The sequence below is a fragment of the Ascaphus truei genome, unplaced genomic scaffold (genome assembly GCF_040206685.1).
Source record: "Ascaphus truei isolate aAscTru1 unplaced genomic scaffold, aAscTru1.hap1 HAP1_SCAFFOLD_325, whole genome shotgun sequence".
Classification (NCBI taxonomy): domain Eukaryota; kingdom Metazoa; phylum Chordata; class Amphibia; order Anura; family Ascaphidae; genus Ascaphus; species Ascaphus truei.
Genome location: NW_027456235.1, coordinates 170,186 through 186,789, shown reverse-complemented (window position 1 = coordinate 186,789; position 16,604 = coordinate 170,186). Strand labels below are relative to the sequence as shown.

General features: G+C 41.6%; 1 protein-coding gene and 1 non-coding gene across 2 annotated transcripts; both read left to right on the top strand.

Moving 5' to 3' along the window:
* Nucleotides 1–2,261: 2,261 nt before the first annotated feature.
* LOC142483394 (olfactory receptor 11A1-like) lies at nt 2,262–4,170 on the top strand. The gene has a single exon (XM_075583471.1). The coding sequence runs from the start codon at nt 2,262–2,264 to the stop codon at nt 3,195–3,197; it is 936 nt and encodes a 311-aa protein (XP_075439586.1). The 3' UTR covers nt 3,198–4,170.
* An 11,727-nt stretch (nt 4,171–15,897) lies between these two features.
* Nucleotides 15,898–15,970, top strand: TRNAM-CAU (transfer RNA methionine (anticodon CAU)). The gene has a single exon. It is a non-coding gene; the product is annotated as a tRNA-Met (tRNA).
* Nucleotides 15,971–16,604: the final 634 nt, after the last annotated feature.

The following is a 16,604-nucleotide window of genomic DNA, read 5'->3' as shown; positions in this document are numbered from 1 at the left end:
CTGTCCATCATCTGAACCTGCCCAGTCTTAGGGTTACTAACACCTCCAAAGGTATAAAAGATGCTGCTTACTATACCTAAATTTAGTGTGAAGTTCCAGTATGTAGCCTGCTTCCCATTGGGTTGTGTGGTGTTTTGCCTTGCCCCATCAGGGGGTGAGGGAGTTGTGACTAGCCACAGGGGCCTCAAGCCCTTTGGGAGCATAGTCATGGAGAATGACCATGCAAGATACGAGGGAAGTGTTCCATGTCTGCGGTCTGTAAAGTACCTCTCTTGGAAGAGACGGAAGGATCAGGTCTGGCCTGCCTATAAATGTTGAACTGTTCCTTGCCTTCATGTGAATTACTGGAAGGGGTTCCTGTAGGGACTACTCCCTGCCTCTGGCAGATCCCTGCAGGATGGAGGGGCTGTACCAAAGAACACAAAAGCCTGTCATGTTGCTGCTCCCACTACCATCGGCAGAGACTCAGGTCTCCGGGAAGACCATAGGTTAGCTACCCAGCACCACAAGTATCCTATATAGCTACAAATCTCCCTTTGGGGGGGGAGGGGTGAGGGGTTACATATATATTATTATTTACAAAAATTGGGGGTGCGGGGGTTGTACACGGTGACTTATCTGTGTATGAGTAAAATGTTTTTTCACAACTTCTCTCTCTTGGTAATTCTTGTTCTCATATGTAGAATCATTATTGTACCCTGATTCGTAATGTACTCAATATTACATACACTAATAGGCCACACAAACAAAGTAATAGAGAATAATTATCACTGCAAAAGTTCCAATCAACAAATTGAATCATGTTATTCTCTCCCATATTATTAGCACAGTCTGTCCCTAGAGTACTTATCATGTTCTCTGTGCAATCTGAATTCCACAATGACTCCTCTACTGAATGCTTGGAGATTATAAATTGGGTCACGAAGCAGTGAATATTACAGCCCGTCAGTGACAGCTTTTCTGGTCAGTGCTGAAGGAAAGAGTTCTGCCTGCAGCTCAAAAACACTGACAATTATTCACCGATCCCCTCTGTATTTTACCTGCTGACCTCTTTTATTGATATTGTTTTCAATTTAGAGATAATGCCAGCTGCTTAATTATCTTGTCTGAAATACTTTGCCTGTTCCTGATAACCATGGGAATGACCGATATGGGATGACAGGTGTGGAGAAGACCTGGACGCATTGCATTATAAGTGAATTGGATGGGGTGCCACAAGGTTAGTGGAGCAGTGACTGAGATCTTCATCTCTAATCTTAAGGATAAGAGACTTTTCTTTGCTTATCAGATACATTTGTACAAAGGAAAAAAAGGTCACTATTTAATGGTCATGAAATTAAACAAACAGGGTTATTCCCTCCAAAATGACTTATTCTGAAAGTGAGCTCAGTGTGTGGAATGCAACATAGCCAGCCAGAAAACCAGTCAACAGTTTGTAAATAATGTTTAAGTGTAATTGGTTTCCTTAAAGCAAAAAGGTAAACATTGGTAGTACTGTAAATTACCTTTTATTAGACCAATAATGGTTTACAATATACAAGCCCTTGATTGTCCAGGGTTCTTCTTCAGGTTCACAACACTAAGCAAAGAATCCCCAACACACGTCCAATATGAGAAATTATTTGATTCATTTCTATATGTTTTTTCTTCTCCTATGTATTGGTCATTTAATCTGTCAAGGTTTAGAGACAGCTTGATGATAAGTATGCTCCTTTTATTTGTGTTATTATAGCATTGGGAATTTCTACATTTGTTCCTGTTTTTGTATTTTTTTTTATTTATTAACTATTCCATCAGACACTTTCCAGCACCAGAAGAAGGCATCTCATGGCACATTTAGTGAATGAGGTACTGTATACGATTTCCTCTGGTGCTGGGAGGAGTTTTATGGATTAGCACCATTTGGTAAGCAGAGTTCAATAGGTTAGGTCCATTTTTACATTGCCTATTTCAACATAAATATCCATTTAAAGAGCAGCCATTGCATGATGATAGATGTGTTTGCTTGCTGCAAGTTGTGGTAAATATTAGCTGATCAATGTGACAGATACAGGTGTATCTACAAGACCTCTGCTCTACATGATGCTAGATGGAAACTTCATAATCCATGGATACATTATTACTGTTAAAATTTCTGATAACCCAGTAATAACAGATTAGGACACTTTTCTCTATAACTGAGTTACTGACCTCTGTCTCTTTGAAATGATACAGGGAAGATGCCAAATCATTTGAGATTCAACGTTTATCCCCATCAGTCAATGAGTCAGGACAACCAGACGACCGTCAGAGAAGTCCTGCTTTTGGGATTTCCAGATCTTCACGACCTCAAGATATTAGTCTTTTCTCTGTTACTCGTGGTTTACATTGTAACATTTACTGGAAACTTCCTAATCATTGGGATAGTGACAACCAGTCAGCAGCTCCACTCCCCAATGTATTTTTTCCTTGGTCATTTATCTTTATCTGACATATTGGTCATCACGATAATTGTCCCTCAAATGCTGCAGGTTATATTGGAGGAAGGGGCCACCATCCCTCTTACTAGCTGCATAACACAGCTTTTCTTCAATGGCGCTTCAGTAGTTGCTGAATGCTTTCTGCTCACAGTGATGTCTTATGACCGATACTTGGCTATCTGTAACCCGTTGCATTACTCCAGTATTATGGATGCCAGGCTTTGCTATACCTTAGTTACTATGTGTTGGATGTTAGGGTTTATGCTGACATTTATTGTAGCATGGCTGGTGTGTGAATTACAATTATGTGGCCCCAATGTCATTGACCATTTCTTCTGTGAGTTTGATGCTTTGTTAGCACTGTCATGTTCAAATACTTCCATTGTAGAAATAGCAGTGTTTGTGCTAGCCATCCCTATAATTATTTTCCCATTTGTGTTTATCATATTAACATACGTTTATATCTCTCTCACCATTCTCCGGATCCCCTCCACCACTGGGAAACAGAAAGCCTTCTCCACCTGCAGCTCCCACCTAACAGTTGTGTGTGTGTATTATGGGACATTGATTGCAAAATACATGGTTCCATCCAGAGGACATTTACGGAACTTAAACAAGGTCCTTTCTCTGCTGTATATGGTAGTGACGCCATCATTCAATCCCATTATATATAGCCTGAGGAATCAGGAGATCAGCGCAGCTCTGAGGAAATATATCTGGATGGTGATAGGAAGATAATAGGTTCTAATCTAATACAAAAAGAGGATATACTGTACAGTACATCAGTAATGTAGTATTTGGGGTTAAATAGAGAGGCGAGCGCGGCGAGTGCAGAAAAACGAATTTTAGTGTTCTGGCTTTTAAAAACATGAAATTGACACAGTAGCACAGTACTGTACACATTACAATTCATCCATTTTATTGCAAACGAAGAAACAGAATCCATGAAATTCAAACAAAACATCCGCCTGGGGCAATTGGGCGCGTTCATGCTGCGTGGGGAACAGAAGAGAACTCAAAATTGGCGCCGTGATGTGTTCGAATAACGGCCGCTGCATCAGTAGACGGGATTCTCCCTTTGTTACTAACATTCTTCTGAATTTAGGGATTGTACAACTCAAGCTAAATCGATAGAAAATGACACTTGTTTACTCAAATCTTGTTTTCTGTGGGCTTTAATAACCATTTACTGTAGTCACAATAATAATAACTTTATTCCATGTTACACTTTTTTCCCAATGGGACCCAATGACAGGTCAGTGAGCGAAACGCAGCACATAGGGATTATTACAGATACAGTCTCTGCTTTTAAAACCTCACCGACCTGTACAGATGGTTCATCCCGTCTGCCCATAAAGAGGACAAAGTTAAAGAACTGCTGTTCCATTGGCCTTTTTAAAGACTACACTGTATTACAAATGTGACTACAAGATGTTAAACGCCTACTATGCAACTTGTAAGTCTAGTGCTGGAATCACATCTCCCAGCCATGGCTGTCCTGTACCCTTCCTCAGTATGTTTACAAATGTTGCAATCTTTAAGTCATGTGTAGCTTGCAAAAGTCATCAATGTGGTTTTTTTTCTCCCCATATGGAATCACAATTGACCTAATTTTGGAAGATTGCTGTGGGTTGTACTGCAAAGCATGCAGGTGACAAATATTCACATGAGTTTGAAAAACTTACATTTTTCGCGCTGACGCAGATCAAACTTTTTGCCAGCAAAGTTCTTAAATGTTAGTGTGAAATGTAAAAGTTCATTTTAATTGCTATCTTTTTTTTTTTTTTTTTAGCAAAGATCCCTTATCCTCAGACTAATGTCTGCCAGGTCTCCTTGCAGGACAAAACTCCATATCTCTGCAACGATTGGTACTGTACCATGCTTGTAATCGACCCTGAGAGCAACACAGCACTTGCCTCAGATCAGGTGTTCAAACAGATGGTAGAGATTTTGGTTGGGGCAGAGCTGGGATTTTTGAGTCTTGTTGTAATTTCAGTTTGCATTGTTTTGAACTGGAAAAGGATCTCAAAGAAACAATCCCTCCTCACCACTGTACAGCAATAAAGTCTCTGAATTAATTGGTAATCGCATTCTTGTCTGCAGGAAGTGGTGTCCCATGGGGGAACGAATAAGCGGTGCACTGCTGTGGAAAAACCATGGAGGGTGGATCACTCAAAAAATGGTAAAAATATGTATTTGGCTATCAGCAACATGTTAAAAAATAAAGAACAAGCAGAGAGAGCTCTGATGTGTTTTGCGCATGCGTTCGCTTTGTCATTGTAGATGCATCAGGAAGGAATATGAAGAGATGGGCAAAAAAATTGGGCTTTTGCCACTTGGGAAAGTTTTGTGCGCCAAGATTCTCAAAGCTTTAAAAAGCGGATATTCTGGTGAGATGCAACTTTCACAAGTTTATTTTAAATTCTATGCTACAAATACTGTAAATAGGCACAGTCTGAGGAATATTTCACTACTATACTGTAGGTAGAGCTGTAACTTGGTCGTCATATTAAACTCCATCTGCTTTATACACATCCAATACATCAAATTCCTGCTGCTTACATCTCGAACACTGGTAAAACACCCATTTTCTTTAACATACAATCTACCAAAACTTTTAATTCATGCACTTTTAATGTCATGAGGGGACTACTAGAACAAGGCTGCCTTGGCTATACCTCTATGGCAAAATAGAGTTAGAAATGGCGCTCTAAACCCAAAAATATAAGAACTAGGTTCTTAAATAAATTACAATAGAACCTGTAGCTGGTGTATGATCACGTGAATAAGTGTGAATACCTAAAGTGGTAAATATAAATATTTCAGTCCTCTAAATGCACCAGTGCACACGGATTATCACAATGAGTGGTATAAAAAGAAAAAGAAAATGAAACAACCATTGATTGCTGCTCAAGCCTGGTATATGATTTGTTTCCTTAATCCTTCTTAGATGTTACACTTTCAAAACTCGGGGAGTGCCGATAGAATAACTGATATGAAAGCATGGAAGTCACAATATAGTGCAATATGCCAGGAACTCTAAGGCAAGTGATGTGTGTGATGATGGGGTTTATACTCACATATTCCCCAAAGTAATAAAGCACTTCCTAATACAGTAATAAAAAAGCCCTTGTGTGTTGTGGCCTCCTCCTCCTCCCCCGCGATAACAGCGTCTCTCCGAAGGGTTATCGAACTTCTGGGTTGGAGGTTCGGATGTTTATTTCCATGGCAATGGCATCCCTCTCCTTCACTTGGAACTATGCAAAGCGTGCGCCTGTATAGTTCCAAGTGAGAGAGAGAGTGACACTGTCACTGTGGAAAAAAACATCTGGGCCTCCAACCCAGAAGTGCGAGAACCCTTCGGAGAGATGTTGACTATACCTCCCTCCATGTGTCATTACATGCCCATAACATTTAGATTCCAAGCTTCTTGATGCACAGGCCTCATTATCTGGTGTATGTTTTTTTTCCTGCCGTACCCACACACTAATTCACTGCTGAATGTTCTGTAGGTGTCATATTGCTAAATGGTAATAGTGGGAGGTGAAGGTTCCTACTGGCTGCCCAAAACTTCAGGCGGTTCCAGGAGTAAGGATCTCGAGGATTAATTAGTTGTGAAAGCATGACGTAGGACTTGCACTCCCAAACTGTTAAGTGCAATACAGTACTGTAAGAAGGATGCTGAATTAAATAGTCCCTCTGTGTGCTAGGGCAGGGTACCACCAGTACCCCTGGTTACAATGCCGGTAAGGGGAATGAAACAGACAACGACCTAAATAGAATAGATGAGGAAACAAGGGGTTATGGAGGTTGAATAGGGGCAAGTGTGAGTTTGACAAGCAGCGAGACACCCATAGTAAATACAGATAATACTAGAAAACTTATAAAGACTAAACCAAGTGGGCGCAGAAAGGAAGGAGCAGATACGATAATAGTACAGGCTGAAAAAAAACGTAAATGCATGCTTGCTAATGCAAGAAGCCTGACAGATAAAATGGGGGAGCTTGAATTAATAGCTGCAAGGGAGCAATATGATATCATAGGCATTACTGAAACATGGTGGGATGAAACTCATGACTGGGCAGTTAATTTAGAGGGTTATTCCCTTTTTTCTGAAGGATCAAACAAATAGAAGGGGAGGTGGAGTATGTTTATATGTTAAACCGGATCTAAAACCTATTGTAATGGAAGATGTTTATGAAGGGAATGATGAAAATGTAGAGACCTTGTGGATAGAAATTAGCAGTGGAGGTAAAAGTATAACGAAAATGTTTGGAGGGATATGCTATAAACCACAAAATATCTGTGAGATTGAGGAAGCTAAAATACTTTTGCAATTGGAGAAGGCATCAAAACATGGTCATATTTGCATAATGGGGGATTTTAATTATCCAGACATCGACTGGGGCAATGAGATTAGCATTATAACAAAAGGAAACAGGTTTTGGGGGTTCTTAAAGTCAATTATATGACCCATATTATTGAGGAACCAACCAGGAGAGGGGCAGTACTGGATTTGGTAAAATCAAACAATGTAGAAGTAATAACAAATATTCAACTCCTGGAACATTTGGGTAACAGTGATCATAATATGGTCTCATTTGAAATAAATGATCAAATTACAGATTATTTGGGTTCAACGAAGACTTAAACTTTAGAAAGGCAGATTTTAATAAACTAAGGTCTAATCTACAAGTAATACACTGGGATGATGTTTTTGCAGGGAAAAATGAAGAAGATAAATGGGAAGTCTTTAAAATATTGTTAGAAAAGCACACTTATCAGTGTATACCCTTGGGTAATAAGTATAAAAGAAATAAGTCAAAACCAATGTGGCTAAATAAACAGGTAGGGGAGGACATGGAAAAGGAGAGGCAGGCGTTTAGATTCTTGAAGTCAGGGTGGACGGAGACATCGTATCAGAATTATAAGGAATGTAACAAAAATTGCAAAAGGGCAATCAAATTAGCAAAAAATGGATAATGAAAAAAGGATTGCAATAGAAAGTAAGGTCAACCCTAAAATGTTCTTTAAGTACCTTAATAATAAAAAAAATCAGAAAAGAAAATATAGGACCCTTTCAGTGTGACATGGGTAGGCAGATTATTGGAGATAAGGAAAAAGCAGAGGTATTAAACACATTCTTTGCCTCTGCGTTTACCAGGGAAGAATCAATTTCAATAGTAGTGCCGCAGGAGGAAGCCACAACCTCCATATTAACAATTGGTTAACTGAGGAAGAAATTCATAAGCGACTTGAAGAAATTAAAGTAAATAAGGCACCTGGCCCCGATGGCATACATCCAAGAGTTCTCAAGCAGTTAAGTTCAGTAATAGCTAAACCATTATATTTAATATTCAAGGACTCCATTTCCACAGGCTCAGTACCACAAGATTGGCATAAAGCAGATGTTGTGCCTATATTTAAAAAGGGAGCTAGATCACAACTGGGGAATTACATAACTGTAAGCCTGACTTCAATAGTGGGGAAACTACATGAAGGTTTAATACGGGATAATATTCAGGAATACCAAATGGAAAACAAAATTATTAGTAATAGTCAGCATGGATTTATGAAGGATAGATCATGCCAAACTAACCTTATTTGTTTATTTGAGGAGGTAAGTAGGAATTTAGACCAGGGTAATGCAGATGATGTGGTCTACTTAGATTTTGCAAAGGCTTTTGATAAAATTCCACACAAGAGGTTGGTGTACAAAATAAAGCAATTTGGACTCAATAAAATTATATGCACCTGGATTGAAAACTGGTTGAAGGATAAACAGAGGGTTGTCATAAATTCAACTTTTTCAGGTTGGGCTAAGGTCGTGAGTTGTGTACCTCGGGATCAGTACTGGGACCCCTGCTTTTTAACTTGTTTATTAATGACCTTAAGGTTGGCATCGAGAACAAAGTCTCTATATTTGCTTATGATACTAAATTGTGTAAGGTAGTAGAATCAGAGCAGGATGTAATTTTTCTTCAGAAGGACTTGGAGAGACTGGAAACGTGTGCAGGTAAATGGCAGATGAGGTTTAATACAGATAAATGTAAGGTTATGCATTTGGGAAGCAAGAATAAACAGAGGACTTACAAATTAAATTGGGATAAATTGGGGGAATCCTTTATTTTATTGATTCATGCTCGCACCCCTGGCCGCCCGCTCCCCCGCTTGCTCCTGGCCGGTTGAGGCGGAAGGCACCGGGCGCAGGGGTGTGAGGTGGCGGGACAGCATCAGGGGTGTGAGGTGGCAGGGGTTTGAGGCGCATGGGTGTGCGGCGGGCCGGTGGCAGAGGTGTGAGGTGGCAGGGGTGTGAGGCGGAAGAGGTGTGAGGCGGCGGGACGGCATCAAGGGTATGAGGTGGCAGGGGTGTGAGGCACAGGGGTTTGAGGCGGCGGGCCGGTGGCAGGGGTGTGAGGTGGCAGGGTTGTGAGGCAGCAGGGGTGTGAGGCGCAGGGGTGTGAGGCGGCAGGTGTGTGAGGCGGCAGGGGTGTGAGGTGGCAGGTTTGTGAGCCGGCAGGGGTGTGAGGTGCAGGGGTGTGAGGCGGGAGGCGCAGGGGTGTGAGGCGGCGGTCCAGTGGGAGGGGCGGGAGCTGTGAGGCCGGAGGTGCAGGGGGTGTAAGGCGGCAGTTTTTACTGACTTACCTGGGCGGGAGGCGGTGGCTGGTGCACAACGTGTGGTAGACAGTCTTGGAGAGGAGCACGAGGTGTGAGGGTGGTGTGTGTGTGTAAGAGTGGGTTAGAGCGCACCGGCCAATGAGAGACGAGGGGAGGGAGGGACATGGGGGGGGGAGCAAAACATACCGGCACACACTGTGGGAGGGCGGGTGGACCGACGGACCAATCAAATGGTCTACAGACACTCACAACCAAGATTTTCAGTTTTATATATATAGATAAAAACCAATAGTGAAAGCTAGACTGGCTAGTTAATAACCAGACTTACCTAATGCCAAATGCAAGCACAAGGGTCCTTCTGAACCGCAGTCAATGCACTGCAAATGGTATGTTTTAACAGGGAATGTGTGAATAGCCAATAAAAATAAATTAATACTCACACGCGCCTGTGTGAGCACAATCACATCGGATCTCTCCTCGCTGCTTTATTATGGACCGGTGGAAACACCGTTTGTCCACCCAGAAGATTCCTTGGTTTACTTCACTGGTTTCTAGTGCGTCAGCTTAACCCTCTCCTGTCCAGGGATGGGGAAGGGGGCACTGTCTCCAAGTTGCTCGCACTATCACGAGGCCGGACATAACTTGTCCCGAGTAGTGTAATAAATAGAGAAAGTGATAGAGATGAAAAAACTGATACAAACACACAGTTCAAAGAGGAACAATACCTTTGGATCAGAGTACAGACCAGCTGGAGTGAAAGCTGAACTCCCTCACCACCTGAGAGCTGCACAAGGGTTGGGACTGACTCTCATTGGGAGAGGACATTAGGGGTATTGGTGTTATGCACCCTAGGTACTTTGGCGGACACTCACCCTGTGCTGTTATTATTGTATTGTGTTTGTTATATTGTATGGTACAGTTATATCGTTATCCATTTGTTAGTAAACCAATTGTTATATACTGTGCGTGCATCATTTCACTGTAAGTGGTCTTGAAAGGGCTTATCCTGCTGCACAGGGATCCCTCTCAGGTGGAGGTGCTGCACCGAGGAGAACGAGAGCTCACCCCAAGCTCTCAGCAGCGGAAGCTCAGGCCTTCTGTGAGCCACAGGTAACGGCAGCAAACATAGTTCCCTTAGACATGCTGCTGAGATTCATCCCTGGGGTGCTCATTCTAAATGAAGACAGTCAGATCAAAATAGGGAACATGTACCTACATCCCGCCGGAGCATCCACGAGTGGGCTCAGCAACGCCATGCATCTCCCTGCCACATGGTCACCATTAGTCAAGTGCCAGTATCCCTGCCCTTGCCTGACTTGCATGACACCCTAAGACAGATACCAGTGTTCACTAAAGTCTGTATTGTAGACACAAAATGGGATACCAACATCCAGTGGAGTACACTCATAGTTGACTGCTGCTTTGATATACCAATGGACAATACCCCCCAGTTTCATAGCTTCCCAAAGCCCCACACAGCGGGAGTTCACTTATATAACCCAAACTGAGCATTAGAATGGAGGACCCTAGTGCCCCCACCCCCAGTGTGGAAGAGTATCAGGTGCCCACACCTGACCCTCCTCCAGGGAGCCCTAACCAGAGCAAAGCCAGTGGTCTGGATGGAGCCACTGCAGTACCAGCAGTTCAGATAGAGCTCAGTTACTCGTTGGAGTCCTACAGCAGCTGACTGGCCCCGGTACAACTCTATCGCAAGTAGAAAGCCTTCTCTGGGGTTTGGCCCACACCACTGGGAGTAGAGGCATTTCAAGAGTGACGACACCAAGTACTGCCAGAGTGGACGTGCACGGACACTGTTAGAGACAGAAAATCATGGAATGATTATAGAACCAGGCAATTCTTGTGGGGAACATCGCTCACACACCCCCTCGTGGCCAGGATCTGTTGTACACTCTCCACCACAAATCCTCCCAACTTTGAGGACCTAATGGGTCAAATAAAAGAGCAGGAGGCCATCTTGTGGTTTCAGACCCCCAAGTCGTCCCGTGAAACCTCCAAAGGAGAAAGTCATGTGACTCCAGTGAAGGAGTCCTGCAAATAAGAGACCAAAGGGGTGCCGGGCCAGAAGTCAAAGGAAACAGAAAGTGCTGAGGATAACCCTCCTTCAAGGATGCCTGTCTCCGCATCCAGGCTGCCTCGGAGAGCGACCCTTACCTCAAGTGCCATGCGATCCGAAGCCACTGCTGCTACACCTTTGATCAGGAAGGTAATTTTACAAAGGATTGCCCGAAGTCAAGGACCCCCACTCTGGGAGCTATGGCCTTCATGGTTCAAATGACAGAACAGCACTCCACGTCCTCGGAGAGCACCCTAATGTCCAGCCCCAAAGAGGCACCCAACATCAAGATCCAAGAAGAAGTAAAGAAATTTGGTTTAAAGAGGTTTAAAGAGGATACAGAAGGAAGAAGACGAAGAAAAGAAACCTTGATGTGATAGCACTTACACAAGGCCGTGTAAGTGTTTTTGATATTATACACTCCACCATCAGCCCATTTACCTACTTGGGGACTTATATCCCAGAGTTGTATAATCTGTCATTTAGTGTGCCTCTACCTGTGCCCCCCCCTTTTTTTCCCCTTTACCTCAACCAGACGCCTACAGCCGAAAAGGTCCAGCGACTATCATACGAGTCTTAGTGGAAAATATATATGCCTCAGCATTGCTGGACATGGGGTCACAGGTGACCAGCATTTATCGCCCCTTATATGACTTGCACCTCAAACACCTGCCTATGCAGTCGGCGGAGAAGATGAAACTATGGGGCCTCAGCAAGGAAGACTATCCCATTGATGGTGTGGTTCAAGTACGGTTGGACATACCTGTCACGGTAGACCAGGTCTTTCAACACCATTTATATTTAAGGGATCAATCACAGGGCAAAACAAGGTAGTGAAATAAAATGAGATTTATTTTGGATAGACCTCGGAAACACACAAGAATACAAAATACAAAATCTGTGTGTGGGGCTCCAAATGTAGAGAAGCATTGGTCTGTGAGGTGGGCTTGAAACTTGGAGAGAACAAACCACCTTGGTGGGCATCGTTACAGACTGCACCCCTGCCTGGGCAACTGCCCAACCGTGGCGCTCTGTGACTGGGGTCACAAGAGCATCCTCTCCATCTACCTTCACCGGCATCCCCATCTGTGGGTACAGGTGCCTGGGCAAGACCCTATCAATCTGCCCACAAGTACTTGTTACAGAGGACACCAATGCCGACTGCCTGGGACCCCTGGATGTAAGAATACTTTTTTGTTGACTGTTTGGTCCTTCTGCCCGATGGCTGTAGACTGCTGCCCATCTGGAAGCTCCATAGCTGTGTCGCTGGAAGGGGCTGCAGGGATCGCTGACTGGGTCTTTTCCTGGAGCTGCTGCCTGGCTGCTGGCTTCTTGAGTTCAGTGGACAGCATCTCGACGGTCATCCTCTCTGTAGCTGGGGAACATTGCCCCAGACTGGGGTTACTTGATTTGGGGGGCAGAAGGAATTCAAACGGGGGTCACTACCCACTTTGCTGCCTGTGGCCATGCTGGCATACATCTGGTCACCATTCTGGTGGCCATGGGGCATGGCACCCACGTGGCACCATCCTCCGCCATCATGGTGGCTTGCAGGTAGGCATGTCCCCAGTATCAGCTTGGCTGATCTCTTCCTCAGCAACATTTGTGTACAGCTGACACTCTGGTATTAGAGTGGCAGCTCTTGGGAGTGCCTGATTCACTGGCACTACGGCGGGGTTTGGGACTCGCTCCTTTTCCTGTGGCCATGCTGGCACACAGCTGGTTGCCATTTTGGTGGCCATGAGGCATGGCACCTGCGTGGCACCATCCTCTGCCATCATGGTGGCTTGAAGGGAGGCATGATCCCCAGAATCAGCTTGGCTGATCTCTCCCACAGCCACATTGGCGTTCAGCTAACACTCTGTTGGTAAAGTGTCAGCTCTTGGGGCTACCTGGTTCACTGGTGCTCCCATGGGTTCTAGGATCTGCTTCTCTGACTGTGCTCCTACGGACACACCATCTTGCCCTACCGGGGTGGACACAAGGCAGGGCACCGGGGTGGTGCCCTCCTCAGCCTGCAGGGAGGCTGACAGGTAGGTGAGATCCTCAGCACTGGGTTGGCTGATCTCTTCCACACCTTTTTGGGCGCTCAGCTGACACCCTAGCGTTAGAGGGTTATATTCCAGCACTACAGACATTATATATTATTATATAATTATATATATTGTTATATTATATATAGACACTGATATAGGACATAGCTACAGTGTGCTTAAAACCAGCTTTTTAAAATATAATATTGATTCTGGGAATTTGGTAGCGCGTCAGTCTCATAATCTGAAGGTCGTGAGTTCAATCCTCACATGGGGCATTATTTTTAATTTATTTTTTTAATACAAATTAATTTCCTTTTTGTTCACATTTGCATTTATGGTAGTAAATATTTAGATTTTTGTATGACTTTTATATAACCATTGTTAATTATAATATCTGATTAGTGTCTTAAAAATATCTTAACACATTTATTATTCAATACATTTTAAGTTCATTCACATTAACCTTTTTCTATTTCATACCTTCACATTATTATTATTTTGTATTATGTAAAACACATGTATTTCTTTTGTATTTGCATTTATGGTAGTAAATAGTTTGTATTTTGAATGAATATATCAATGTTATTCACATGAGAAACAGAATATTTATATTTCTTGTTCAGACTAGTCTGTAATAAAATATACACAGAATGCACCGAATGCACCGAATGCACCGAATGCACCGAATGCACCGAATGCACCGAATGCACCGAATGCACCGAATGCACCGAATGCACCGAATGCACCGAATGCACCGAATGCACCGAATGCACCGAATGCACCGAATGCACAGATCCAGGTTACGACAGATCCAATGTGATCATTCTTCTTGTAATTATACAGGTAAATAAGAATTTTAACCCAGGTGAGTGTTTGGACCTGCTATGGTCCTGCATTGTGAGTGGCAGCAGGCTTAAGACGCTTTGGCTAAAGGGTTAAACTAAATGACCCTTTTACAAGAGATATATAGCTATTGCACTGTGTATTTTTGTCACATTGGAAGTAGCTTTGGGCATTTTTGTTTTTTGTTGTATTCATTTAGCCACGCCCACTTGCACTCCTTTTGACACGTATATGCATATATATATTATGTGGTAATGGTTGGGGTTTCTCAGAGCTTGTTGGGAATCTGTGTATTTTGTTAACTGTGTGCAGCTATCTCAGCTGCTTATGGGAGGGTAGTGGCCTTTTTTTGTGTTACCTATTTTTATCATTTTAACAAAACAGAACTACAAATATCCCACAATATTTGCCACATTTTCATATATAAATGTTTAAAAAGTTTATGGTAAATTATATATATGATCTATTACAAACCAGAAACAATACAAAAAGGTGATTGTATAATTGAGAATGTGAAACAGAATTCTTAGAATGTTGCATGTTACGTTGCAAAGGTAAGTACTAGTGTTTTGACAATGGTTTGCCTCATGCCAGGTCCCTTTAAATTAGTTCTGTGATCACGGTTCTCCCTGCCGAAATCGGTTGTTCAAGAAACCTCGGATGCCACCTCCCGTGGCACAGTATCCAGACGGTAAAGTCTCAATTTCCTTGTACAGTATAATGATTGGCTCCTTCTTCCTTAGGTTCTTTAATCCAGACCACGTACTCACAATAAGGAGGAATGATGAGAGAATTGGAACTCACCCCTACGAAATGGGCCAACCTCCAATCCCTCCCTTTGTGAGTTATGTGGGTCACCAATGTTGGCCTTGGCTCGCCATTGAAAATAATTGAGATTGTTCTTTTATTCTTTGAATGAATTATGTAATAAATATATGCGTTGGTGGTATAGTGGTGAGCATAGCTGCCTTCCAAGCAGTTGACCTGGGTTCAATTCAAGGAATACCCATTAGCAATACTCAATTATTATTTTATAATCTCCAATGTCCTGATTTTTTTTACACCATTCCAGCAAGATTTGAACATGTAAATCTTACTGCTTGTTTACATTTGAATTCTAAATTAATTTGTTTATCACACCAGGCCAAGATTATTTATCACTCATGCTTTCATAATCACACTTCATTTTAGGTCGTATTGTGAATAATGAAATAGTGAAAGAATAATTTCCTATGTGTAAACTTTCCCAATGTTTTATTAAAATATATTATTGTATTAGAGGAAATCCAATAGGAATATATTTACATGAGATCCAGGTCAATATGTCACAAATTCTCTCGCGAGATGTAAATATACTTCTATTACAATTTAATATATCTAAAATAAATGCGTTTCCTTGGGAGAAATGGACTGAAGAAATTAAGAAAGAAGAAGGTTAACTTCCAGTTTTAGAAAAACAATTAAAAGAAGGAGAAATTGTTTCTCAATAGGAACAGGGTAAATTAAAAAAAGATAGAACATGAATGGTCAGTTATGACAGGTTCAGCTTAGTGGGCAAAGTTTAAAATAATCTGTTACAATGTGTCAGTATTGGGTAATTTTTTTTAATTTATTTATTTTAATTTAGCAAAAAAGTGTTTTATTGAAAAATAGAAGGATATCTATTCTAGAGAAAAATAGAGATTCTTGATAAATCGTCCAGCACAATATTCCTGCACTATATTCCAGCACTACAGATATTATTATATATTGTATATATTATTCTATTATATATAGACATTGATATAGGACATAGTTACAGTGTGCTTAAAACTAACTTTTTACAATGTAATATTGATTCAGGGAATTTGTTCATTTCTTTTTATATGCCTCGTTAGCGCAGTAGGTAGCGCGTCAGTCTCATAATCTGAAGGTCGTGAGTTCGATCCTCACATGGGGCATTTTTTTTTATTTATTTCTTTAATACAAATTAATTTCGTTTTTGTTCACATTTGCATTTATGGTAGTAAATATTTTGTATTTTGTATGAATATTTTTATATGACTTTTATGTTACCATTGTTAATTATAATATCTGATTAGTGTCTTAAAAATATCTTAACACATTTATTATTCAATACATTTTAAGTTCATTCACATTAACCTTTTTCTATTTCAAACCTTCACATTATTATTTTTTTTATTATGTAATACAAATGTATTTCTTTGTTGATCACATTTGCATTTATGGTAGTAAATAGTTTGTATTTTGTATGAATATATCAATGTTATTCACATGAGAAACAGAATATTTATATTTCTTGTTCAGACTAGTCTGTAATAAAATATGCACAGAAAACACAGAAAACACAGAAAACACAGAAAACACAGAAAACACAGAAAACACAGAAAACACAGAAAACACAGAAAACACAGAAAACACAGAAAACACAGAAAACACAGAAAACACAGAAAACACAGAAAACACAGAATACACAGAAAACACAGAAAACACAGAATACACAGAATACACAGAATACACAGAATACACAGAATACACAGAATACACAGAATACACAGAATACACAGAATACAC